Source organism: Pleurodeles waltl, chromosome 1_1, assembly GCF_031143425.1.
Source record: "Pleurodeles waltl isolate 20211129_DDA chromosome 1_1, aPleWal1.hap1.20221129, whole genome shotgun sequence".
Taxonomy (NCBI): Eukaryota; Metazoa; Chordata; class Amphibia; order Caudata; family Salamandridae; genus Pleurodeles; species Pleurodeles waltl.
The window spans coordinates 301447016-301472800 of record NC_090436.1 but is presented as its reverse complement, the minus strand read 5'-3'; the positions used below and the strand labels follow the sequence as shown (position 1 = coordinate 301472800).

Sequence of the window (25785 nt, the reverse complement as noted above, 5' to 3'; positions counted from 1 at the left end):
GGAAAGATTATAATGAGGAGGGAGGGTACACGGAGCGTGGGTTGTGGGAAAGAAGCACAAGGACAAGCGGTAGAGGAAGGAAGGCGAAGCATACAGGCGAGAGACAATAATACGCAGTGCAACAGGGGGGAAGAGAAGTACACAAGGGTGACAGCTGGAAAACACATGCACTCTCATGGTGTGCTTGACTGAAAATAAATAAAGTAGTGCCTGAAAAGGCAGCTGAACAACAACAAGTAATGAGGCTCCAGGGTAGGGACAAACAAAAGAAGAGGAAGGAAAGCCTACACAAGCTAGTAAGTATAAAAAATGCAAATGAGAGTGACCATTAAGTCAACCTATGGTTAGCAAGAGGTGGGCCCTTAGCCTGTTGTAAACTAATGGGCATATTTACAAGGAATTGGCATAGGGCAGCGCCGCAGGTTTTTCTGCTTTGCTGCTCTATGCCAGTTTGAAAAGGTGGAAAGGCACTGTATTTACAAAATACAGTGCATTTCTTTCCTGTCCCCCTGCGCTGGCGCACAACTTGCTGCCTAGCGCCAACACAGGCACGTGCAAGGGTGTCTGCGTTGTTGTCAGGATTGTTTTAGTGCAAGAAGGGACCCCTTTCTTCACAAAAACAATCCCAAGAGGCGTTTTCCCCTTTCTATGTATGCTGCCATAGAAAGAGGGAAAACAAGGAGAAATAAAGATATTTCTCCTCACTGTGCCTGCCCTGGGGAGTCATGCAAGTTTGACGCATTCCCAGGTTTACAGGTCCTGGCAAATCTGGGAATGCGTCAAAACCCATTGGAGTTGCGTAGGAACACCCATGGCAACGCCCATGGAACACCTCCCTGACTCAGTGTAAGGCAACGCAGTGACTTGCGCTGAGTTGCCTTACACCATATCTACAAGGCCGTAACTAGCCATGAAAGTGGCTTTGTGTGGCCTCGTAGATATGGGTCTGCACTATGTGCTCCCAGTGCGTCACAAAAGGTGATGCACAGCCGGCGCAAGAGGCTTGTAAATATGCCCCTAAGAGTAAGTCTTTTCTCAACCCACCAACTTGTACTGTCTGATAGGTGAGACCAAAAAAATGATAAACTATGCAAGATCGCCGCCTGGTTTAGACACAGTAGCAATGCGGAATATGGTGTACTGCCTATTAAGGCCCATATTTATACTTTTTTAGCACCGCATTTGCGTCATTTTTTGATGCAAAAGCGGTGTAAACTTTCAAAATATAATTGTATTTTGTAAGTTTGCGCCGCTTTTGCATAAAAAAAGACGCAAATGCGGCGCTAAAAAAGTATAAATATGGGCCTAAGTGACTTGTAAACGAGTAGTCTGAGGAGTTCTTGTGTTCTCCTGAAACATATAAAAAGGCCAAACAAAATAGAAAAGAAGGAGAGAAACTAAAACACTGGTGTTGAACCTTGGCACTGAAGTGCACACAATTTGATGCTGAGGTGCACATTTGATCAAGCAAAATGCTGTCGCTTATGGGGCAATAGTGTCAGTAGCTGAAGTGGACTGTTCCTTATTGTTAGACTTTTCATCCTTGGCGTGGTCTCCCTTAACTTTTTGCCTCTGTTTCCCAGGTTGGTGATGTGTGCTGGACTCTGATTTTGCTGTTTTTGTTCCTCTGGGCACTTTACCACTGCTAACCAGTGCTAAAGTGTAAGTGCCCCTACACTAAATGTGTATATAATTGGCTTATCCATGATTGGCATATTTGATTTACTAGTAAGTCCCTAGTAAAGTGCATTAGAGGTGTTCAGGGCCTGTAAATCAAATGCTACTAGTGGGCCTGCAGCACTGGTTGTGCCACCCACATAAGTAGCTCTGTAATCATGTCTCAGACCTGCCACTGCAGTGTCTGTGTGTGCAGTTTCAACTGTAAATTCGACTGGGCAAGTGTACCCACTTGCCAGGCCTAAACCATCCCTTTTCTTACATGTAAGGCATCCCTAGGTAGGCCCAAGGGCAGGGTGCAGTGTATGGTTAAGGTAGGACATATAGTAATGTGTTATATGTCCTGACAGTGAAATATTGCTAAATTAGTTTTTCACTGTTGCAAGGCCTGTCCCTCTCATAGGTTAACATGGGGTCTACCTTTAAATATGATTAAAGTGTAGATTCCCTTTGGGAGCAGATAGACATGGAGTTTGGGGTCTCTGAGCTCACAATAAAAAAATACATCTTTTAGTACAGTTGATTTTAAGATAGTGTGTTTGAAAATGCCACTTTAGAAAGTGAGCATTTTCTTGCATAAACCATTTCTGTGACTCTGCCTGTTTGTGGTTTCCCTGTCTGGGTCAGTTTGACAGTTGGGCTGGTTGTACCTCACACTAGACAGTGACACAAAGGGAGCCTGGGGTGTAGTCTGCATTTCTTGATGAGCCATCTGTGCTAGGAGGGTGGGGAGGAGTGGTCACTCACCCCTGAAAGGGCTGTGCCTGCCCTCACACAATGCAGTCTCCAACCCCCTGGTGAGTGTCTGGGGCCTGGCCTGGGCAAGGAAGGATTTCACATTCAAAAGAGACTTTGCTTTAAAGTAGGCCTACTTCAAAGGAGACAATCGGTATCAGAAGGGCACCCAAAACCACAGACTTTAGAACACTTCTGGAAACCAAGAGGAACCTCTGACTGGAGAATAACTGAAGAGCTGAGGAAGAAGAGCTGCCCTGCCTGTGACTGTGTTTTGTGGAGCTATCCTCCAGTTGCTGCTTCTGCCAGAGTAAGAGGGCAAAGACTGGACTTTGTGTGCCTTCCATCTTGTGAAGATCTCCAAGGGCTTGATTTAGAGCTTGCCTCCTGTTGTTTCAAGTGTCAGGGACCGCAAAAACATCTCTCTGCCAGCACCTGGAGTCTCTGGAGAGACTCCTACTCCTTCAAGTGGTGCCCATCCAGTTCCTGGGACCCTGAAAGGAGACGTTGGCAGCCGAAGAGGAAGAAATCCACGCACAGAACGTCATGCGGGGGAAAAGATCAGCGCAACTCCAATCTGCGGCTGAATAAACGACGCGCCGCCTGCTTCACGGCTGAAAATCGACGCTCACCTGCAATGCGACCGAAGAATCGACGTGCAGAGATGGGGAAACGACGCGCAGCATCGCTGACGGAGGCTGGTGAGATCGCAACCTGCGCTGCGTGGTTTTCGGATCATCGTGCGGCTGGATTTCCGACGCAAGTACCACTGAGCGTGTAAAAACAACGCAAGGCCTGCCCGGACCCGAGAGTGCTGACTGGAACGACGCATTGCTCTCCTGCGGAGAGAAGAAACGACGCACCCTAACCCAACGAAAGGAGAAACAACACAATGTCTCCCTCGTAAGTGAAATCGATGCATCGCAAACCCTTTTTGACGCACACTCGCCTGTGGGGGGATATATTTGACGCACCCAAGGTACATTTTCATGCTAATAGTGTTAGTATGTGTTTAAAACTACATGAAGACCCTTTTTGCTTTTTAATTTATAACTTGACTCGTGTATTGTGGATTTTTGTCGTTTTGGTCTTGTTTTGTTTAGATAAATATTTTCTATTTTTCTAAATCTGTGTTGTCATTTTGTAGTGTTTTCATTAAGTTACTGTGTGTGTTGGTACAAATACTTTACACCTAGCACTCTGAAGTTAAGCCTACTGCTTGTGCCAAGCTACCAAGGGGGTAAACAGGGGTTAGCTGAGGGTGATTCTCTTTTACCCTGACTAGAGTGTGGGTCCTTGCTTGGACAGGGGGTAGGTAACCTGATTGCCAACCAAATACCCCATTTCTAACACTTATAATATGTGGCGATGTGTATCAAGGTTTTTTAGTTACTACAAAACACTGGCAGACAGCTAAAGCTGTCATGACGGATTTACCAAATAACTTAATACCCACACGGCTGAGTACTATGCCCAAAATTACAAATGGATCCAAAGTTACAATTGACAAAACAATATGCAATGTAGCACATTGAGCTAGAGGTTATTAAACACTATTGTATAGCCTCCAAAACACTAAATACAATAGTGACAATTGCGCTTAATAGGAAAGTGCATGGACTTTAAGGGAGCAATACCAAAGATTTTGGACAGAAAAGCCTCACCCACTTTTTCATGGCATGCTTCATCATTGACTTCTACGTCCTGCCTTCATAGGATAATACCACTAAGGTGTCTCGACCTCAGGGAGAGAGTGTTCAGAATAAATGATACTGGATAAGCGTGGGATCCAGATTTTTGTTAAAACTGCCTCTGTGTAAACCCAAAGGTGAATCCTTTATTCAAAAGGTACACAGAGCACGGTTAAAAATCAATTGGATGAAAAGAGAGAGATTAGGTCTCAGCCATCTGTTAATTGTCATCAATGTATGTTGAGAAGAACCGTAAAGAACTGAGAGGCGATCAGACTGTGAAGTAAGTAGTGAGATGATAGCTGAAAATAAAATATGTGGCGCCGCAACAAGACTGGGAAGTCCAGTCAAGACTCATCATCGAACTTCAATTTCCTTTTCCCATCTCATGAGCCCCAAAGTAGAGCACATCATGATAATCATCACATTAAATTTAGCATACACTACCCTAGCATCTCTTGGAGCTGGTACAGCCAGTAACTTAAACCAGTGCTTCAAGGAAAGCTAGAAAGATAGTGTCTCAGATGCTCCGGATATGGAGTTCAACATTACGGAGGCCTGGACTGAAAAAGCTCTGCTGCCTTTGGATTTAAGCTTGCTACGATATAGAGCAGTAACGTTTTGTTTTGACTAGCGGAGCGATCTTGTAAAATGAAGTAAGGAAATGCAGGAACTCTGGTACTGTGGAGCCAAGGTTATTGACACATTTATCCATCCAACAGTCTAGTTCGAAGATAATTTTTGTCACTGGAGCTAATGCAGTGGTCTTGATTGGGAATCCTCTTGTGTACTGCATAGCCTGACTTATGCATAGGGCCTGTTGGAATAATCCACAAATGATTTATGTTTGTGGGGCTGTCAGGGGTATAATAGGCCTTAAATTAGCCCATTGATGGAAACAGCTTCAGACCGGTGTTATATTCATGGTCACATTAGCATCAAAGGTGACTCCTAAATGTGTAATGCTTGCAGCAGCCGTGATGTCTTGATCCTTGATGCCAGGTATAGGCAAAGACTATACATAGGTTGGATCTCGCCAATCTGTGTTTTTGTGCTGTTTAGTTGGAGGTAACTGACGTGCATATATGCTTGGACCTTTCTTAGAGCTTACATTAGGTACTCTAATAGGTATCATATGAGGATCCTACATAGACTTGATTGTCATCAGTATATGACTGCACCCCAGACTGTGTAGAAAATAATTGGTCAAGATCTATTTTAGTAAGGACAGGTTAATAATGAGAAGGAAGGAGATCCCCATAGGTGATAAAGCTAATTGAAATGTGAAATCTGTTAAAGAGACTCCCTGGGTGCTCTGAGTGAGGATGGAACTGAACCATATGATGGCATAAGAATTCACGTTTGTCTCTTTAGACAGCAGTTCTAGTAGAATACAATAATCCAGATTGTCAAATACCACAGATTCGTCTAGCACAACTAAGGGACCCCATAAGCTGCAAGCCAAACAGTGTTGTCCCAGAAGCCCAAAAGGATGGTTTCAGTCCCAGGTTTTACCCGAAAGCCGTTCGGAGAACATAGATAGTTTTGTTTAATATGAATGTAGTAGAAGTTGCAAGTTAACAATTTTCCCGGTATCCTGTGTAAATAAGTAAATTGTTCATTTGTCTGAAATTAGGATCGAAATGTTATTTTTTTTTCCTTTCAAAAATAGAAAAGCAAGATCTTTTTTAATTGAACTGGAACACCTTGCTAAAGGAACTGTTTCTGTGAATTTACCCCTATTCTCAGCTGACGTAATGGTCTTTCTTAAACCTATTTTCTTTTTTAGATCGAGCGCGAAAGCTCTCTACCTGTTGTAATCTCTTTGTGGGCTTTTAACCACACTCCCCACACGCCCATCACTATTAATCGTTCCTGTTCTTGGTTTCAAAAATCATTTGTTATCATTGGTAAATGCTTTACGTTTGTCCCTTCTTGTGGTGGTGTGGTTACCGCCTTGAACATCTACCCTTTACAGGGATAATTGCATGTTTGCCAATACGTTTGACTGCGAGTGATCTTTTTCCTTTTGTGTCTCTTCTCCGCACTCATGCTCATGGCGGCCATGGCTCTTTGAATCAGCTCGCTTATGTCAGCTGTTTTACTTTTAATTTTCAATTTGAGTTGCAAGAAAAGTCAAATCGGGAATTTACAACATTAACTGCTGTAAGTCGAGCAAACCGGAGAGACCCATAGCATTGCAAATGCTTGTTCAATTGATTTGTTTTGGCTTTGTTATTATATACTTTATGAAGCCAAACTCACCCACACTAGAACCGTTGGCCAGTAGATACTTTGGGGAGGCCCTGTGTGCAGTCTCCCGACTTTCTGCACACCAACTGGGCACAAGAAATCTCCTTCTGTCATGCCCATTGCTCAGTCTCAACCCTGAAGAACTGCTGGACTCAATTCCCTACCTGGGGTGCCTACTGACTGGCACTTCACTTTCCTCTTAGTATTGAATGGACATGGTCCACATTTTGTGTCATTTTTGGTCATTGTAACTCCTTATGGGAATTTCAGTGCAACTTTCGGATCTCCATGTATTGCAGTGCCCATGGAAACAGACATTGGCATTGAAAGGTACATACGATTAATTGCTAATAATATAAAAGAAAAACATGTTGACTTTGAGGCAGTGGAATCTGTGAGACGGTTGGCATGCGCATTAAGGCACCTGCACAATGAAGGTTATAATTCTTGGGTAGAGCAGTATTGTTGCCATAGGTTTGGTACTTAGATGGACACAATATGTATATTGTAATAGGTATTTCCAACCCTTTCCGGAACAATGTTTATGAAATTTGTGGCAGTCAATGGACAACCCATACAATATCCAAAAGGTGAATGGCTCAATATTCTCATTTCTAAATGGCCACTGAAATTCCACATTCACTGACAAAGCTGTGGTGCTTCCTATGAATTGAATATACATCTTTTTAAACACGCATTGGCAAAACAAATAGGTCTCACCTTACGGACCTATTGGCTTTGCTAATGATTTTTAGCCGTACGGCATAGCATCCCTGATGTGCAGCATGTCGGAAAATAAAAAAAATGCCTCTGATGCACTTCGCTAGATCATTTTGTAGCACATGCACCACACATGCCTACCAAATGAGACAAACCCTATTTTTGTTTAGTTGCTAATCCAAGTTAAATCAGTAATTAAAAAGAAATGTGCAAAAATGGCAGGAGGGGGAGAGCAGGTTGCAGTTGGTGGAAGCAGCATGGAGTAGAGATGGAGACAACACTGGAAAGTGCGGAAGGGGGAGGAGATGCAACAGGTTTGAAGAGTGTTGGTGTGGGAGGAGAAGCTGCGGGTGTGAGAGTAACGTGGAGTGGGTGAAGAATATACACGAGCAGACAAAGGGGGGGCACAGGGGCTGTGAGGAGCAATGTGACACCCTGGGGGAATAAGCACATGGGTGAGAAAGCAGCGAGAGGAGTACATGAGGGTGAGCACAACAAAGTAGTGACAAAGTAGTGTCGCGTTGGCTCTCATTATCCTAAATGAGACTACTGGATTTTTGGGTATCAGGGTCGTTCTAGGTGTGGGGGACTAAGTCTAACCCACGGAGAAGGATCCCTATCACCCTCAATCCGGTTTCGCTCTGGCTAACTAGCAGTGCCTCATCTCTCCCAAGGGGAAGGGATGATTGGGCAGCCGAGCGCATGACATAGAGCTTCTCAGGGAAGTCGTGGTCGCTCAGATCCCAACCAGCTCTCTCATACAAAGTGTGGTCTCATATACAAATGACAAAGGCAGTTTAAGTTTTATAGATTGATTTAATAAAACAACTGCATAACAAGGCGTGAGCCGCAATAACCAGAACCATACAACACAGTAGGATTGAAATAGTAACGAGGAGAGTGAAACATAGAAATAATGCTATCATAGAGTTACCAGATTATGTTCTCTCTACTAAGTTCTATTTTGAGCACAGCATGTTAAGCTCTAAGCTTGCCTTTCAGATTCCCCGGGAGGACATCAACCCTCAGACCTGAGCAAACACCTGTGATCTGGATCAGCATCTGCAACAGGGCAGTCAGCGTCTAGTTGTGGTTCCACGGTCGGAATCTCCCTCTTACGTGTATCAGGACTAGGAAGTGTTTTTATAACTAACATGTTGATGTGCTAAAAACGTCCATACGTAAGAATGTGTATCGTCTACGAACCCAAAAGACTAAACTCCTACCACGTCTGTCGGCAATGTACCAGACTGTATCCTTGACTGAAGCACAGAGAGAGCAAGAATGTATTATTTGAGAAATTCGTGCTGAAGTAGGCTAAACAGTGTGATAAAATAAAATAAAACAAGACCGTGAAATTGGCTATTGAAAAATAACAGTACGAGGCTGAATAAAACGCATCTAGGGCAAAGTGCACAGAGGCCTAATGCTTTAAGCAAACAAATAAAATGCATCTAGGGCAAAGTGCACAGAGGCCTAATGCTTTAAGCAAACGCGCAAAGACCATATAAAAATGGCTACACTACACCCTCCCCTTGTCGGTAGAAAGTGGTTCTAATCGAAGCGTAAAAAATGCCCTATATAAAAAATGTACAAAAACATGTATTTCGACAAATCAAGAGGACACTAAAGCATAAGAAACCTAAATTTTAAAAAGAAGCATGTGACTTAAGAACCAAATTCATATAACAGTGTCAATTTAGAACAAATCCAATTCAAACGGTGGTCACGGAAAGCAGGATATTCTCCACTTCGGCAGATGACAAGACCGGAAAATCCACGCCAAGTACTATCAAGGAGCAGGTGTGTTCCAAAGCCCCAGAATAATCCAAGGCGGCAACCCATGCAGGGCCTGCGAACGAGTTAATATCAACTTCCTCCAGGAAGGGTATCTCGTAATCAGCCTCTCGAAGCAAACGCAGCCGCAGTGCGCATGTCTGGGAATGAGCCCTCACCGGGAACATCAACAGATCAGCATCAACCACTGGGGGGCGCCGCTGTGAGTGACAGATGTCTAGTGCATGTTCAAACGAACACCAATGACACCGAAACAAGGGCTGCACACAATCCAAAACGGGCCTGAATGACAGAGACCAGTCACACTCCAAATGTTCCAGGAGTGTTGCTCCGAAGTGCTGCAACAGGCGTTCATGACACAGCTGCGCTGATGGAAGCGCCCACATTCGCTCTTGTCGCGGTGGGACAGCCATTGCGGAAAAACAACAGCAACAGCAGAACTCCAGCCAATAAAGCCAAAGTTATCGGAAAACCTCCAAAAATGCCAGAAATGCCAGAAAATGCCAGAAAATCGAATGAATAGCCAAAGGTATCAAACCGAATATGGAAGAGAAGGTGTGAGCAAAACCAACACCTACTGCATTGAAAAAATGTGCTAGTCCAGCTGTGCTGTTCGCATTAAATATACGTCCCACGAGTTCACCAAAGTGGCTCGGGAAGTTTGTATTTAACAGGGACTGTATTTCTGCTGATGATCTTGCCACCTGAAGTGGGTAGGTCTCGCGTGCAGATATAAGGGCCACATGCTTTTGAAACAATAGAGCCTTTAGTCGACTCAACTTGTCGAAATTCACCTTGGAAGTAGCAATGTGAGGCCAGATATCTGCCACCTCCCTTAATTTAGTGGGGGGAAATAACACATTCCCGCAGCAAGTAACGATCTTGGTGACCGAAACTACGTAAACTATTTCATGCCACAACAGTCTTCACTATTGAGGAGGACGTAGCTGCCGTTTGAAAGCACCTGGAATGTGTGTTTAATCAAGGGGGCCGGTACTCCCTTCAGATAGCAAGCCAAATTTGCAACCGAGGCATTACATGCCCCATATAAGGACAGCTGCTTACAAACCATCGAATGGCTGACAGAAGTCTTCATTCACTACCGCTAAGAAAAACCTCTCTCATGCCTTTAAGACATCTGTATAAGAAGGGGAGTTCCCACACCTCATGTATATAACTGTCTCCCAACCTTTCATATCTGCCCACCGGAACATGTTTTAAACAAGAAGTGAATTGTAGTGTTGAAATAGGCAGATTAATAACCCCGTGTATTAACCACTCAGCTGAAGGAATCTCTGCCACGGTAAAAGGTAATCTTTCCAATTTCTCAATGTTTAACATAACATAAGTCGCCTCCTTTTTCGCCATCAGTTGTTGTTGACGTGTCAAATTAAAGGAAAAAAATATCTCCCTGGCTCTGATGTGCTGCCACGGAACGCGACCCACCTTCAGTGTCTGAAGTGTCCATCCCAACTGCATAATGGACCTCGTTTGACTTTGTCCATGATATAATGAAGACATGTCAGATCGGATAATGTCTATTGCAGAAGAGACAATGTTGTCAATGGTATATATGCGGTCGGACAGGGTGTGAATTCCATTATCTACAACAGTCAATGCCTGTTTCCTGTTTTCCTGATCTATCTGCCTTAACCGGGCCGCAGCCGCCTGTTGGGAAAGTTTCCATATTTCATTGTATACTTCGTATAAAAAACGTTTCCTACGGGGTGTCTTTGGGCCTGACAAAAAATCTTGCAAGTCAATTTAATTAGACAAGAGCGTGAGATGTGTCCTAACTGCATCTAGCGTGGATGATTTTATTCATTGTTGACATAATTTTCCCACGCTATATGTAGTAATAATTTCAGCATGTTCAGGTGATATGTAGCGAGGGTCTGCCCTACTTGTCCTGAAACCCCCCGAGGAGGAGAGAAAACGTTGATGACACCCGTTGGTGTCGATAGGCCACAATAACCACTCGCCCGGACGTGACAATGAAGTGTTAAAAGTACCGTTCTGGACCCACTCTGTAAGCTCACCAAAAGTGGCATTGATATATTTCTGCCAATCCTTCATTGTGGTAGGGACAGGTATGCCAGGCATATTCAATTCTCTAATCGTCGCTAAGCCCAAACAGCTAGTCTGTTGCACAGTATCATTTAAAAAAATAATTTGGACAGGAATGAGACATGCTCTAAACAATGTTTCTCTACCCTGTGTCTGCCAATGTTTTGTTCCCCAAATACTTTTCAAATCAACACTTTTTGACCAATATTCATAGCCCTCAATCGACAGTCGGGAAACAAAAGAATCTGAGTACAGGAATTTAGTATTAGTCAACAACATTTGCTTATCTGTATACGGAGTTAATCTAAAATAATGATGCCCAGAAAAATATGCAAATTTATCAGAATATGTTTTAGAACTCCCTTGCGGGGGAGTCGGGCAATGCTCCCATTGCGCGTAGTCAAATATTGTCTTTGGACTACTGGCTTTATGAATAAAGTGGTGCCCATAATAATTGTAACAAAACATGTCACCATAATTATCTTTAAACTGGTAAACATCTTCATTCTCGTAGACAGTATAATATTGTAACTCGGTCATCATAGAATCGACTGTCTTCACGTCCCAATCATCAGATACAATGCCTGGTATCACATCATCATTCATTGACAACTTTAGAACATACGGTATCTGAATTATCTCAGTGGGACTGTATATATCAAACATTACTTTATCCCACACAATCCCATCTGGAATTGGCACTGCAGACGTGCTGAAAAATGTGGGTTCAACACCTCCTCCACCTGTTCAACCGTAGATCTCTCAGGAAACCTTATCCACAGAAAAAAAGCCATCATAGTCATGAAAAGTCACAGATAGTTCCAAGGAAAAACAAAATACGTATCTTTAAGCCAATAAATCAGCTTACGTGGACCTGGGTCAGGTGTTGAAGAGGACAAAGAGTCCGATAGACCATCGTCGTTGTTGGCAAAGCATCCAGAGGCAGTTCTTGCAAAAGGTGCTGCCGTAAACAGTGGTGCAGTAGGTGTCTCTCGCGGTGGTACACTGTAGATAACACCACCCGCAACATCAGCAGTCACAGTGACTCAATCAAATGTTTCCAAATTATTTGTCGTCCGTGGAACTATCGCAAGATCATCTTCCACCCTCCCCAAGCTCGGAGAGGCAACAGCGTTGGTGTAAATCACTTGGAGCGGAACATCTTCCCCAGTAGTGAGAGGGATTCGGGAACTACTGGGCGTTCCTCTTGGTCTGCTGTGCAGAATCGGCCACATGTTGTAATTTGACATTGTCGATGGAGACAAAGCGATTTTCTTTGGCACCTGGCAACGGCGGTAAAATAACAGTTCTTGTTCCGTGTATTCCCAGCACAGGGACTGGTGCTCGATAGGAAGGGCCAAATTCTTTTTTAACTGTGACCTTTTCACGCACAAGATCCCCAACCCTGGGAATCCAACCAGTAGGCGTTACTGGCACATCCTTAATTCCTGTGGAGGCAGCACTTGTAGAAGAGTTATCTTCACGGAACTGTTGTAAGCCCTGCAAAACAGTGACACGATCATTTATGTCAAAAGGCGTTTCTGCCGCCTCCACACCAGGACCATCTAGATCTGGAACAAACATTCATGTTCCGAACAGGCACTCATATGAAGTACGACCCCCCCAAGGACCTTCTAGGCAAGTTATTTAGTGCTCTCTGTACTCCATACAGGTGGGTTAGCCAACTACGACCCGTACCTAGGACTCTAGTCGTTAAGGATTGCTTTAAATCGCGATTTAAAGCTCCACAACAGAATTTCGCTCGGGATGAAAGGGAGATGAGAACTGGAGCTGGACCCCCAATGAAGCCATGGCATCCCTGAATGCCCTTGAGGCAAAAGCAGGGCCCTGGTCCGAATGGAATGTCGCAACTGCAAATGTACAGACAAAGATACGCAAATCTTTAATAACAGTTTGAGCGTCAGCCGAGCGCTGTGGCCATACCCACACAAATCTGGAGCAAGAATCTACAGCCACCAAAATATATTTGTATACACTGTCTGGTGTAAGTGGACCACAATGGTCCAAGTACACACATTGTAATGGTTTATTTGATATTAAGAGGGGCGTCTGCGGCGGGCGCTTAGCCGTTGAAACCTTAATTTGTTGACAGATGTCACACCAAAGGACATACTGCTTCGTCTCCTTATAGAGACCAGGCCACCAGTACCGGGCCTGTAATAGTGAAATTGTGGTAGCCACGCCAGCATGTGCAGATGCCACCCCCTCATGCGCTGCATTAATCAATTGAGGTTGTGCAATTTTATTGGGAATCTCGCGTACGCCTACGCCTGGTATTTTAACCTCAGCATTCAGCATACTTCCCAGTAAGTATTGATATTTGTTTGGAAATCCCTTAGGGTAAGGCGTGCCATCAACCGTAGCTTTTATGGCAGCCATTATCTCTGTGTCTGGTTTGGAACTCGAACGAGTAACTGCAGCCACAGTGGCAACTGCCACTGCCGATTTCGCAGCTTCATCAGCCAAAGTATTCCCAGCAACGTGTATTCCAACGCGCTGGTGTCCAAGAGTATGTACAACATGGACTTTAGGCAGCGTCTCCCTCAGGTTTGCTACCTTCCCCCACAGAAGTCTGTGCTTTATGGTGTTGCCCTTGGAATCCCTGAACCCATTCAACCGCCAGTAATGTAGATATTCATTAAAAGACTGGACACAATAATATGAATCACAAACTATCAGTGTAAACTGTGCTGGATCCACATGTTCCAAGGCCAGCAATAGAGCTTTCAGCTCAGCCAATTGTGCCGTACAGTCCCCTAATGTTTGTGTATAAGTATTTCTGATGGATACAACTACCTGTGGATTCCTCACCTAATGAATACCCCCATTGCGCCAGCATTCAACGGAAATCTTCTTCCTAGCTTCTGCACGTCGACGAGGATGTCACATTCGCCCACGCGACGCCGTCTGACGTCATACAGGCAATAAGAAGTCCTCGCCGACGTGCCAACGTCAGTTCCCTTTTTTCCGTGCCATTCGAAACGGTTATCTTTGAGGGAGCTACTATTGCTGTTCGACGGTTACAGTGTGTTTTTTTTCTGAGTTTTTTCTCTGGGGTTACTATTTCTCAGAGGAAGTCTGGTTTTAAGCCCTGTCGAGAATGTGGGTGCAAAATGTCGGTTACTGACCCACATTCGGACTGTTTGTGGTGTTTAAGTTCCGACCATGATGTGGCCAGGTGTGATTCATGTCAACACATGAATCCGAAAGCCCTGAAGAAGCGAGAGGCCAAACTTTTTATGGCGAAGTCGAAGAGAAAGGAGAAGAGGCACCATAGAAAATCCTCCTCGCCGAAGTCTCATCGACGTCATCGAGACTCCCGGCGCCGTCGGGAATCACGGCGCCGGTCGAGTAAGGAGAGGTCCCGGTCGAGGACCCCATCGACTCGACGTCGCAAGACTTGGGAGGTCAGTCCCACAGTCACTCCTCATCCTTCGACGCCGTTGCCTTCTCCAGCTTCGCCGTCTTCGCCTGGGCAGCCGCCTTCAGTATTTGAGGTGCCACAGCCTCAAGTGTTCTCACCGACGTCGCGGACGTCGAGGCTGGCGTCGGAGTCGCCTTCAATCCAGGCACCCCAGTATCCGGCTTTCCCGGACCCTGGAGCCGATAATACCTCATTTTTAAATGCAATGTTTTCCATCTTCCAGCAGATGGCTCCAGGTGGTGCTCCGACTGGGCCTTTGGGTCCGTTGGCTTTCAGTTTGGGTGCTCCGGCGCCGCTGCGACCAGCACCCTTCTTGCCCTTTCTCCCCTTGGGGAACGTGGGCTCGGCGCCGGTGTCGGCTCCAGTGGCTCCAGAGGTTTCGGCTCCGGAGGTTTCAGCTTCATCGGCTTCGGCGTTTCGGCCAGTGACACCGGCAGGGCCTTCTGCAACTCAGAGGCAGACTTCTCTTCATCCGACTCCTGGCTCGGCGTCAAAGGTACCTGTGGCGCCTGACCCGGCGTCGGACGGATCCAGTGATCGGCGTCGCTCCTCGACATCTGCAGACGCCATGTCGACGCCGAGAATTGAGGAAAGGCTACATTCGAGGAGACGTGCTCTCCGTCTCTTGGAGGAACAAGTGTATCAGAGGGTCCTGGAGGAAGGAGAAATTGAGGACTCTGGCGAGGGTCTACATGGACTGGACACAGCTAGTGGCCTTGATACTTCCCCTGAGTGGGACTTGTCATCTCCAGGGGAGTATACTGAGGAGGCGGCCACTTTTCATGCTGTGAAAAGGAAGGCAGCTAACTTCCTGGAACTGCCTTTGCCGGTAGCTGAGACGAAACAAAATCTGTTGACTGAGGTTTTACATCCGGCCTCTACATCAGCAGAACCTCTTTTGCCATTTAACGAGGCGCTGCTAGAACCTGTATTGGAGGTCTGGAAGAGGCCGGTATCTTCCTCGGCTGTCAATAGGTCTGTGGCCAGGAGGTATCGGGCTGCACAAACTGACCCTGGCTTTCTTTCCAGACACCCTACGCCTGAAAGCTTGGTGGTCCAGGCTTCCTGTTCTACAAGATCTGCGCCTGGATCTTTTCCATCAGTGCCGGCGGACAGGGACTCCAAAAAGATGGATATGCAGTCAAAGAAAGTGTTCTCGTCATGTAGCATGGCGTTAAAATCCACCAACGCTACGTGTATTTTGGGGAGGTACATTTATGCTCTGATGGATGAGATAACATCTTCGCATACAGAGGTTCCTCAGCTCAAGCTGCTGCAACCCAGGTTATCCAATCTGGGTTGGATACAACTGACTCGGTGGCCAGAGCGATGGGCACGGCTGTGGTTGCGAGAAGGCAGGCTTGGCTTCGCAACTCAGGGTTCTCTTCGGATGTGCAGTCGACCCTGTTGGACCTCCCTTTTGATGGGGACAAGCTCTTTGGTGCCAAGGCGGATTCGGCTTTGGAGAGGTTTAAGGAGAGCAGGGCCACGGCCAAGTCGTTAGGACTGCAAGCCACTTCTTCTGCCTCCTCCAGATTTTTTAGGAGGTTTCGCGGATTTGGTCGTGGCTCATCCTCCTCTTCCTTTCGGGGGAGATTCCAACAGCCTACCTCCTCTCTCACCTATAGATCATTTAGAGGGAGGGGTAGGGTCCGTACCAGGGGAGCCTCTCAGCAGCATTCTGCCTCTTCCTCGTCCTCTGGAGGGGTGCAGCAGGAGAAGCAGCCTTAGGCTTCCACAAATTCCCACTCACTCCTCTCCTGTAGGGGGAAGGGTACTGTATTTTCTTCACAAGTGGGAGGTCATCACATCAGACGCCTGGGTTACCAGCATTGTGGGAAAAGGCTACACCCTTCCCTTTCGGGAGTTCCCGCCCCGCCCATCTTATTGTTCAGCAGATCACCTCCGGTTGTTAGAACAGGAGGTTCAAGTCCTCCTTTTAAAGGGCGCCGTGGAGTTGGTTCCAGAGCAGGAAAAGGGTCAAGGTTGTTATTCCAGGTACTTCCTGATTCCCAAAAAGGATGGTCGGTTGAGACCAATCCTGGACCTGAGGATTTTGAATTGGTTCCTCAAACAGGAAAAGTTCAAGATGCTGACCCTAGCTCAGGTGTTTTTGGCGTTGAACAAGGGAGATTGGATGGTGTCTGTTGACTTGCAGGATGCTTATTTTCATATCCCGATACTCAAGTTGCACAGGAAGTATCTCCAGTTTGTGGTAGAGTCGCAGCACTATCAGTTTGCGGTCCTCCCGTTTGGTCTTACTTCAGCACCTCGAGTCTTCACGAAGGTGATGTCGGTGGTTGCGGCAGAGCTCAGAAGGAAGGGGATAGCAGTATTCCCTTACTTGGACGACTGGTTGATCAAAGCCAAGTCCCCGGAGCTTGTGCTGCATCATCTGCAGTCGACAACTCAGTTGTTGTTCGACCTGGGTTTTTTGGTGAACGTGCCCAAATCTCACCTAGAGCCCTCTCAACGCCTCCTGTTCATAGGGGCAGTACTGGATACAACATTGGATCGAGCCTTTTCTCCGCCTCAGCGGATTCAAGACATTCAGGCGTTGGTTCCAATGTTTCAAGGTGGAGCGGTCATTCCAGTCCTCAAGGTCCTTCGTCTGCTCGGTCTGTTTGCCTCCTGCATACTGTTGGTCACGCATGCTCGCTGGCACATGAGGGCTCTTCAGTGGTGCCTCCGAAGGCAGTGGTCTCAACACAAAGGAGATCTCGAAGGTTCTGTCAAGATCTCCAGAGATGCTGCCAGGGATTTGAAGTGGTGGATTGCGGACGACAATCTTTCCCGGGGAAGGCCGTTCACGCAGCCTCCACCAGTGACCACGGTTATAACGGATGCTTCCAATCTGGGATGGGGAGCTCATCTGGGGGATCTGGAGATCAAAGGTCTTTGGTCTCCAGAGGAACAGATGTTTCATATCAATCTGTTAGAGTTACGGGCTGTACGTCTGGCTCTCAAGGCTTTCCTCCCATCCCTTCGCAGTCAGTCGGTTCAGGTCCTCACAGACAACACTACCGCGATGTGGTATATAAACAAACAGGGAGGAGTGGGGTCGTACCTTCTCTGCAGAGAAGCTCTTCGGCTATGGTCCTGGGCAATGGACCATCAGATTTGCTTGTATGTACGTGCGGACAGTCTGTCGCCATTTCTCGGCCGACCACGAGTGGCGTCTCCATCCAGATCAAGTCCGTCTAATCTTCCAGATGTGGGGGTTTCCCCAGATAGATCTGTTTGCCACCTGGGAGAACTCGCACTGCCCGTTATTCTGCAGCCTCCAGTATCCGGTGCAAGGAGCGTTGGGGGACGCGTTTCAGAGAACCTGGTGCGACCAGTTGCTTTACGCGTTTCCCCCCATACCCTTGATTCCTCGAGTGTTGAGGAAAATTCGCCAAGACCAGGCCCAAGTCATCTTAATAGCTCCGGATTGGCCAAGGAGGGTATGGTACACGGACCTTCTCCAACTCTCACTGTGCCCTCCGCTCCGTCTCCCTCTCAGGGCAGACCTCCTCTCGCAGTCGCAGGGGCAGGTTTTACACCCCCACCTCCAGAGTCTGCACCTTCATGCCTGGAGATTGAACGGGGCAACCTGAGTTCTTTCTCTCTCCCGCCTGATGTAGTGGATGTTATCTTAGCGGCCAGGCGACACTCCACTAAATCTATCTACGCTAATAGGTGGTCTAAGTTTGTGGTATGGTGTGGAGAGAGGCACATTGATCCCTTACGTGCTCACTTGTCAGATGTTTTATCTTTTGCTTTGTCTTTAGCACAGAGGGGTTGTGCAGTTGCTACTGTTAAAGGTTACTTGTCTGCTTTGTCAGCCTTCATTTGTCTTCCAGACCAGCCTTCGTTATTTAAATCTCCTATAGTACTTAGATTCTTAAAGGGCCTTATGAATACATTTCCTCCAAATCCTTTTGTTATGCCTCAATGGGATTTGTCCTTGGTCCTAACTTTCCTTATGGGGTTCCCTTTTGAACCTATGCATTCTTGCCCCTTAAGGTTGTTAGTTCTTAAAACAGTCTTCCTGGTGGCTATAACATCCGCAAGGAGAGTGAGTGAGTTGCAGGCTTTATCGGTAAAACCCCCTTATACAACTTTTTATGGGGATAAGGTGGTGTTGAGGACCAAGGCTGCTTTCCTTCCGAAGGTTGTTTCACCCTTTCATTTGGCCCAGACAATTACTCTGTCCACGTTCTATCCTCCGCTTCATCCTTCAAAGGAAGAAGAGAGACTACACCGCTTGGACCCAAAAAGGGCGTTAAGCTTTTACATAGACAGGACGAAGGATTTCAGGCTGGAGGATCAGCTTTTCATCGGATACGTGGGCAAGAGGAGAGGAAAGGCAGTCCACAAGAGAACACTCTCCAGGTGGGTTGTTCTTTGCATTAAAATGTGTTATTCTTTAGCAAAGAAGGATCCTCCTGATGGTATTAGAGCTCATTCCACCAGAGCTAAGTCGGCCACTTCGGCCTTGGCCAGAGGTGTTCCTGTGGTCGACATCTGCAAGGCCGCAACTTGGTCGTCCCTTCACACTTTTGCGAAACATTACTGCTTGGACTCTGAGGTCAGAAGGGACGCCCATTTTGCACGGTCAGTGCTGCAGGATTTCTTGGTTTGACTATTCAGGCACCCACCACCGGGCGCGGTACTGCTTTGGGACTCTATTCATTAGGTGAGGAATCCACAGGTAGTTGTATCCATCAGAAGAACGAGTTACTTACCTTCGGTAACGACTTTTCTGGTGGATACATTAGCTACCTGTGGATTCCTCACGGTCCCACCCGCCTCCCCGTTGCCTGTTTGGTCTCACCAAGTAATTCTTGAGTGTGCTCCTCTTGGTTTTGAGGACTGGTATAGATTATGTATATATGTGCATGTGTATATATTTATATATATATATACACATATATTTATATTTATGCTTAGTGTATATATTTATTTATTTAAAAAAAATATATATATATATATTAAATTAGTAGTCCATCTTCTCGCAATGATGTGTTGTTTACAATGTCATGAAATATTGCTTTTGTCTTTCATCTCATTGGATTATTGTTCTCAGGCACGTAAAAAATGTTGGTACTGACATCGGCACGTCGGTGAGGACTTCTTATTGCCTGTATGACGTCAGACGGCGTCGCGTGGGCGAATGTGACGTCCTCGTCGACGTGCAGAAGCCAGGAAGAAGATTTCCGTCAAATGCTGGCGCAATGGGGGTATTCATTAGGTGAGGAATCCACAGGTAGCTAATGTATCCACCAGAAAAGTCGTTACCGAAGGTAAGTAACTCGTTCGTTGGGGGCAGAACTTCTCCCCCTCCATAAGGCAGCTCACAACTGCACATGCAGCAGAATATTGGTGTTTTGTCCCCACTGCTGGCTGCGCAGAGCCATCGGTGTACATGACTACTTGATAGTGATCAATAGGCAACGTGTCAGCGGGAACTGGGTATTCAACTTCATATTGTAGAAATTCTTGTGTCTGTAGCTTCGGGTCAAAAATGTAATCTACATCAGTGGCTGTTAAAGACGTAGCCCATTGAATCCATCCCGGGTGTAATGCTTTTGCGTTAGGAACACTCGCTTTTGTAACAGCCTCTAGGGCCGGAATGGGGGAAATGACTATAATGCGTTTACCCTGGGCAAGAGGTCGTTCTTTAATAACAGCCATCTGCACAGCAGTGAGAATTTTCTCTGTTGGTGCGAATAGTTGTTCTGCAGTCGAATACAAGTGAGACTTGTATCCTATCGGGACTGTCTCACATTCATTAAAGGTGACGTACGTAAACCCAATGGCCCCAGCTATTACCCTGATGACCAAATGTGTCTTATTGTCCCGCGTATGTAAATGATTTGCAGCTAGAAGATCTGTTTGCAAATCTCGAAGAGTATGTGTATGCTCGATTGTCCAAAATCTGCTTGAAAAATCTGGACGTATTAATTCATATAACGGTTTTATGCGTGTAGCATAGTCAGAAATGTAAGTTCTGCCAAAATTTAGAAATCCCAACAATGATTGGAGTTTCCTAATCGTATTAGGAGGTTGCAATTGTGCACATTTCTCTAAAAATTGTGGCGCTAGGCTCTTACCTTCGTTGGACAGCTCATATCCCAGGAATATGACACTGAGGAAGGCAATTTTTGACTTTTTGAAGTTACATTTGTAGCCAATTTTGGCAAACCCTACAACAATGCGGGCCACCCGTCTTAAATGTTGTAGCAACTCGTCATCTGTGAGATATATATCATCTACATATGACAATGCTTCAGGGTCCAACTCGTGCAATATTTCAGTCACACGAGCCGAAAACAGTCCTGGGCTATTCTTATACCTCTGAGGCAAATGACAGAATTTTTCCGAGAGCCTAACGCACTAAAGCTTGTGAGATCCCTACTTTCGGGTGCTATATTCTGGCAGAAGAAACCATTCGAGATGTCCAAAGTTGTTTTGTACTTTTTTCGCACAATGTTGTTCATTAGTGCTGCGCTATGTGAATTTTGTATAGCAAATGTACGTGTATGTCCGTTCAAATGTCTGTAGTCCAACACTATTCTACATGAATGGTCCGGTTTAGCTACAGGGAATAAGGGATTATTCATCGGCGAGACACAGGGTTCAATTACTCCCTGGTATTCCAATTGTGTATTTCTCTCACCGGTGCCCTTGCTTCATGTTTTATGGGATAGTGCGGTTGTGGCTGAGGTTCGCCTTTAATCGGAATTACATGATATGGAGAATCCCTATCCCACCCCACGTGATTTCTATATAAGGCAGGTGCTTGTGCTAGAGCCCATTTGATGCTATAGGACTCTGCGAGTTCCCCTGGAACAAGTGGTGAGAATGAAGGTTTAATAACCTCCTCCCCAGCCGGGCAGGTGCGAACAAAGTCAGGTGGCCAATCTTGTTCAGCCAGCAAAATGTCATATATCTTGACTACACGATCCCAAAAGATTGCGTTTATAGTGCGTTCAATGTCTCCTTCCAATTGTAAAGTCACTGTATATACCCTATCTGGATCAGAGACACGCTTATCTGCTGTTTCGACTTGTATGAAGTCATCAGTTGCTTTCACCTCCAGATGCTCTAGAAGATTCTGGCAAACTATTGTGACCTCTGCCGCGCTGTCTAACAGTGCCAGTGGCCATGGCTTGTTCTTCAAGAGAACTCTCTTCCTGTGTGGTATGTCTGACTGAGACTGCCGCCACTTTTTTCTTTTTAAACTGTTGTTTTTGTTGAATCGGTTTCTCTTCCTTCTTGACGGAAACCTCTGAAGAGCGTTGTGATTACTGTCTCGGTTTCACGTACTCTGTTCTCCGTTCTGACCGCCCACCTCTCTCATTTCTCTTTTCCGATGAGTCCTGAAAGGAACGAGATTGGCGTGTATCAGTGTATTGATATCTATCAGGCGTTTTCAAATTATCCCTATTTCTGAGATTATACCTATTTTGCGGGGTCTCCGGTCACGGAGATTTTCCCCTTTCTTTTTTAGGTGTCTGTTGTTTTTTCTCCCAGCGCTTTTTATTACCCTCAGGTTGCTGTTTAGTATTGTCTTTACTAATTTTCCCCTGAAACTGTGATTTCTGTGGTCTAGCCCCTAGGCTATCTCGACCGATACTGGAATATGTTTCCACAATTATTTTAGGCAGTTCCCGCTCCGGATCTAGTTGCGGGACGTCACGAAGACGCATACGCACGGCTAGTAGTCACTGCCTCCCCTTTTAGATTACTTGATATTATTGAGGAAACCGTTGCAAAATTGCCCATAAGTTGCATTCCCAAATCTAAGGCTGGGGCAGCCCCATATTCATATTGAATTTGTTTAAGCACTTCCGGTAAGTTAGCCATTGTTGGTGTACCGTGTGCTGTTGTGTAGAGCGCGGCAAACACCGTGCCCCATGTATTACAATGTTCCACTGTGGGAACCATTCCAAACGGTAAACACATTGTTAATATCCTATGTTTATCCTGAGGTCCCGTATGGGGAAATACTGCCTCCAGCGTATTAATTTTTTGCGCCAGCCAAAATGGAGTCTCTTCCCGTTTGGCCAGAACCGTACCCATAATAGAGTGCACAGTCGCCGGATTTATACCTGGAGCGACTGCATGTTGTTGAGCTGGAGCAGCACGCGCTGGGTTTGTGTTTAGTGTCTGCATCACAAATTGTACTAAGCGTCTATATGTAGCTGTTAAGTCTGTATATAAACGACGAACTTCAGCCACCTCCATGTTAGCAACCGCTGGATGTGGTGTATATGTGGCCAATAAAGGCCAGGTCGGACCATCATTACTTAATGGACCTAACCTAACTGGTAATATTGTATGGGGTAGGGTGCCATCAAGCCAATTATTATGTTCTTGATAAGATAGAGGTATTTCTAAATATGCGTACGCCCTGTACTGGCCAGGCGCATTTGCGATCGTATAAGTGTGAAAGGTATGTGAATTCCCATCAGCTGCTGGAAATGTGACCCAAGAGTAAAAAAAGTTCTGTTCTATAGGCTGCATGGGCGGCCACCACAAATGTGACTGGTCCCCCCTGGTTTGTAAGACCATGTGCAAGCAAATGCGCTGTGAGCGGTTGCCTCATATTAAGAGCTAGCTGTATTACCTGGGGATTCGCCATTACAAAAACAGCGACTGTTCAGAGAAGGCACACCAAAAACGGGGTCTTTTCCTTTTAGAGTTCAAGCTTGAACAACCATCCGCTCTAACTAGGATTTACCTATATCGCGGTGGTGGAAGTCCCCAGTGCCACGGACGTCTCCGTTAAAGGAACTGAGGAATCATTATAATATATGAGACCGAGAGAGACAGGTGGACCCGAAAATTAGAGCCAGACCAAACGTTGGCGGTGCCATGTCGCATTGGCTCTCATTATCCTAAATGGGGCTACTGGATTTTTGGGTATCAGGGTCGTTCTAGGTGTGGGGGACTAAGTCTAACCCACAGAGAAGGATCCCTATCACCCTCAATCCGGTTTTGCTCCGCCTAACTAGCAGTGCCTCATCTCTCCCAAGGGGAAGGGATGATTGGGCAGCCGAGCACATGACATCATAGAGCTTCTCAGGGAAGTCGTGGTCGCTCAGATCCCAACCAGCTCTCTCATACAAAGTGTGGTCTCATATACAAATGACAAAGGCAGTTTAAGTTTTATAGATTGATTTAATAAAACGACTGCATTTTAGATAACAAGGCGTGAGATGCAATAACCAGAACCATACAACACAGTAGGACTGAAATAGTAACGAGGAGAGTGAAACATAGAAATAACGCTATCATAGTGTTACCAGATTATGTTCTCTCTACTAAGTTCTATTTTGAGCACAGCATGTTAAGCTCTAAGCTTGCCTTTCAGATTCCCCGGGAGGACATCAACCCTCATACCTGAGCAAAGGCCTGTGATCTGGATCAGCATCTGCAACAGGGCAGTCAGCGTCTACTTGTGGTTCCCTGGTCGGAATCTCCCTCTTACGTGTATCAGGACTAGGAAGTGTTTTTATAACTAACATGTTGATGTACCAAAAAACTTCCCTACGTAAGAATGTGTATCGTCTACGAACCCAAAAGACTAAAGTCCTACCATGTCTATCGGCAATGTACCAGACTGTATCCTTGACTGAAGCACAAAGTGAGCAAGAATGTATTATTTGAGAACTTCGGGGCTGAAGTAGGCTAAACAGTGTGATAGAAGAAAATAAAACAAGACCGTGAAACTGGCTATTGAAAAATAACAGTACGAGGCTGAATAAAACGCATCTTGGGCAAAGTGCACCGAGGCCTGATGCTTTAAGCAAACAAATAAAATGCATCTAGGGCAAAGTGCACAGAGGCCTAATGCTTTAAGCAAACGCGCAAAGGCTGTATAAAAAGGGCTACACTACAGTAGTGGCAGGGAGAAGCACACGGACGACAAAGAGCAACATGGAGGACAGGGGAAGAGAAGAACACAATGGTGACAGATAGCAAAAACATGCACTTTCATGGGGTGCTTCACAGAAAAAAAAATAATGCTTGAAAAGCAAGCAATGGAAGCATAGAAGCCAACCAATCAAGAGAGCTTGTAAGGAGCCAATGCTCCATAGGAGAAACAAACACAAGTCTGACAAGCTGAGACACAAATAAGATGCAGGCAAATAGAAGTGACACAAAAGCCAACCAGTAAGCAAAGAGCAAGCTCTAAGCCCTTGTATGTATTTGGTAAGCCTGCAATATGTCTTGCAGAAGACACCACAAGCGCTGTCTAGCATGCTCATCCTAAAAATGAACACACAAGAAACTGACCTCCATTGGGATGCCTCATTTGGTTTCATCTATCCAACATTGTTTTCTATAGTTTATTGTAAAAAAAAAACCTTCCAATGGGAGTTAAAATTGAGACATCATCCTTTTGGTACTCTCCCGTACCTTTTTACCTTATCCAGCCTTCACAAAACTTTCAAGAATTGAACTTTTTGTGTAAGATGTCATGTAGATTCATCAAACAGCTCAGAAGTTTTTTTCCAATGAACTAACTGATACACAATATGTACAAAGGACCTATCATTCATATATGGGGAGTAAGATAATTTTCTATTCACCTCGTAACCCCAAATCAGTTGGTACTTTCTAGTTCTCTGCTCTGTGTATTAAGGTCAGCATGTTGTACATCTGGTGTAATTTGCAGACGTCTATGAGAACCTTTTGATTATTTTCAGTATTTCCCATGTATGTTTATTTATAAATGTGTCATTTATTTGGCACGAACCTAGCTGAAAGACGAGTTCAGTATTTACCACTGTAGTTCTATAAAAATACAAAGTTCCTATTAATGTCTTTTTCCTTTGTTTACCAGAATTCTTTGTGCGGTTACCAGATTAGAATGGAATCACGAACTGGAGAATTTACTAGGCTGCTTTACTGTACCACAGGAGTTCTTCTCCGGAAGCTGCAGGACGATGGTTTATTAACAAATGTTTCACATGTGATTGTAGACGAGGTTAGTAACTCAGATATTTTTAGAACATGTTATTTAGCTTTAAAAGATTTTGTAAATGTCTACAAGGTAAAAACAGACTAGAAGTTATACACCGGGTTGGTTCATAATAAGTTTTTAAAATGTATTCTTTTTAGTGGACAAATAGAACGCTTACGATTTAATTGAATTTCGAATTATAGGCTTATTTAGTTTTCTTGGCTAAAATCTGTAAAATGCCAGCATGTGTTTGTTTGGTTTACTGCAAGCTAATCGTTGTTAGATTGGCCCAGTGTAAGTTATACATAGTGTACCTGGTTAAGTTTACTACCCCTGGATATCCTTAAACTCAAAGACATTGCTATCTTGTGTGCTTTTTCTTACGTAAGTACTTATCTACGTCACATGACTGATATGTGGCTGTTCCACTATTCCCTTTT

General features: G+C 45.3%; 1 protein-coding gene across 1 annotated transcript in view; it reads left to right on the top strand.

Annotated features, from left to right (window-relative positions):
• DHX29 (DExH-box helicase 29) overlaps positions 1-25785 on the top strand; it is a 935315-nt gene that overhangs the window by 552014 nt on the left and 357516 nt on the right. The window contains exon 12 of the mRNA XM_069222079.1: positions 25226-25369. Within this exon, the coding sequence (XP_069078180.1) occupies positions 25226-25369 (144 nt within the window). The remainder of the gene's footprint in view (positions 1-25225; positions 25370-25785) is intronic.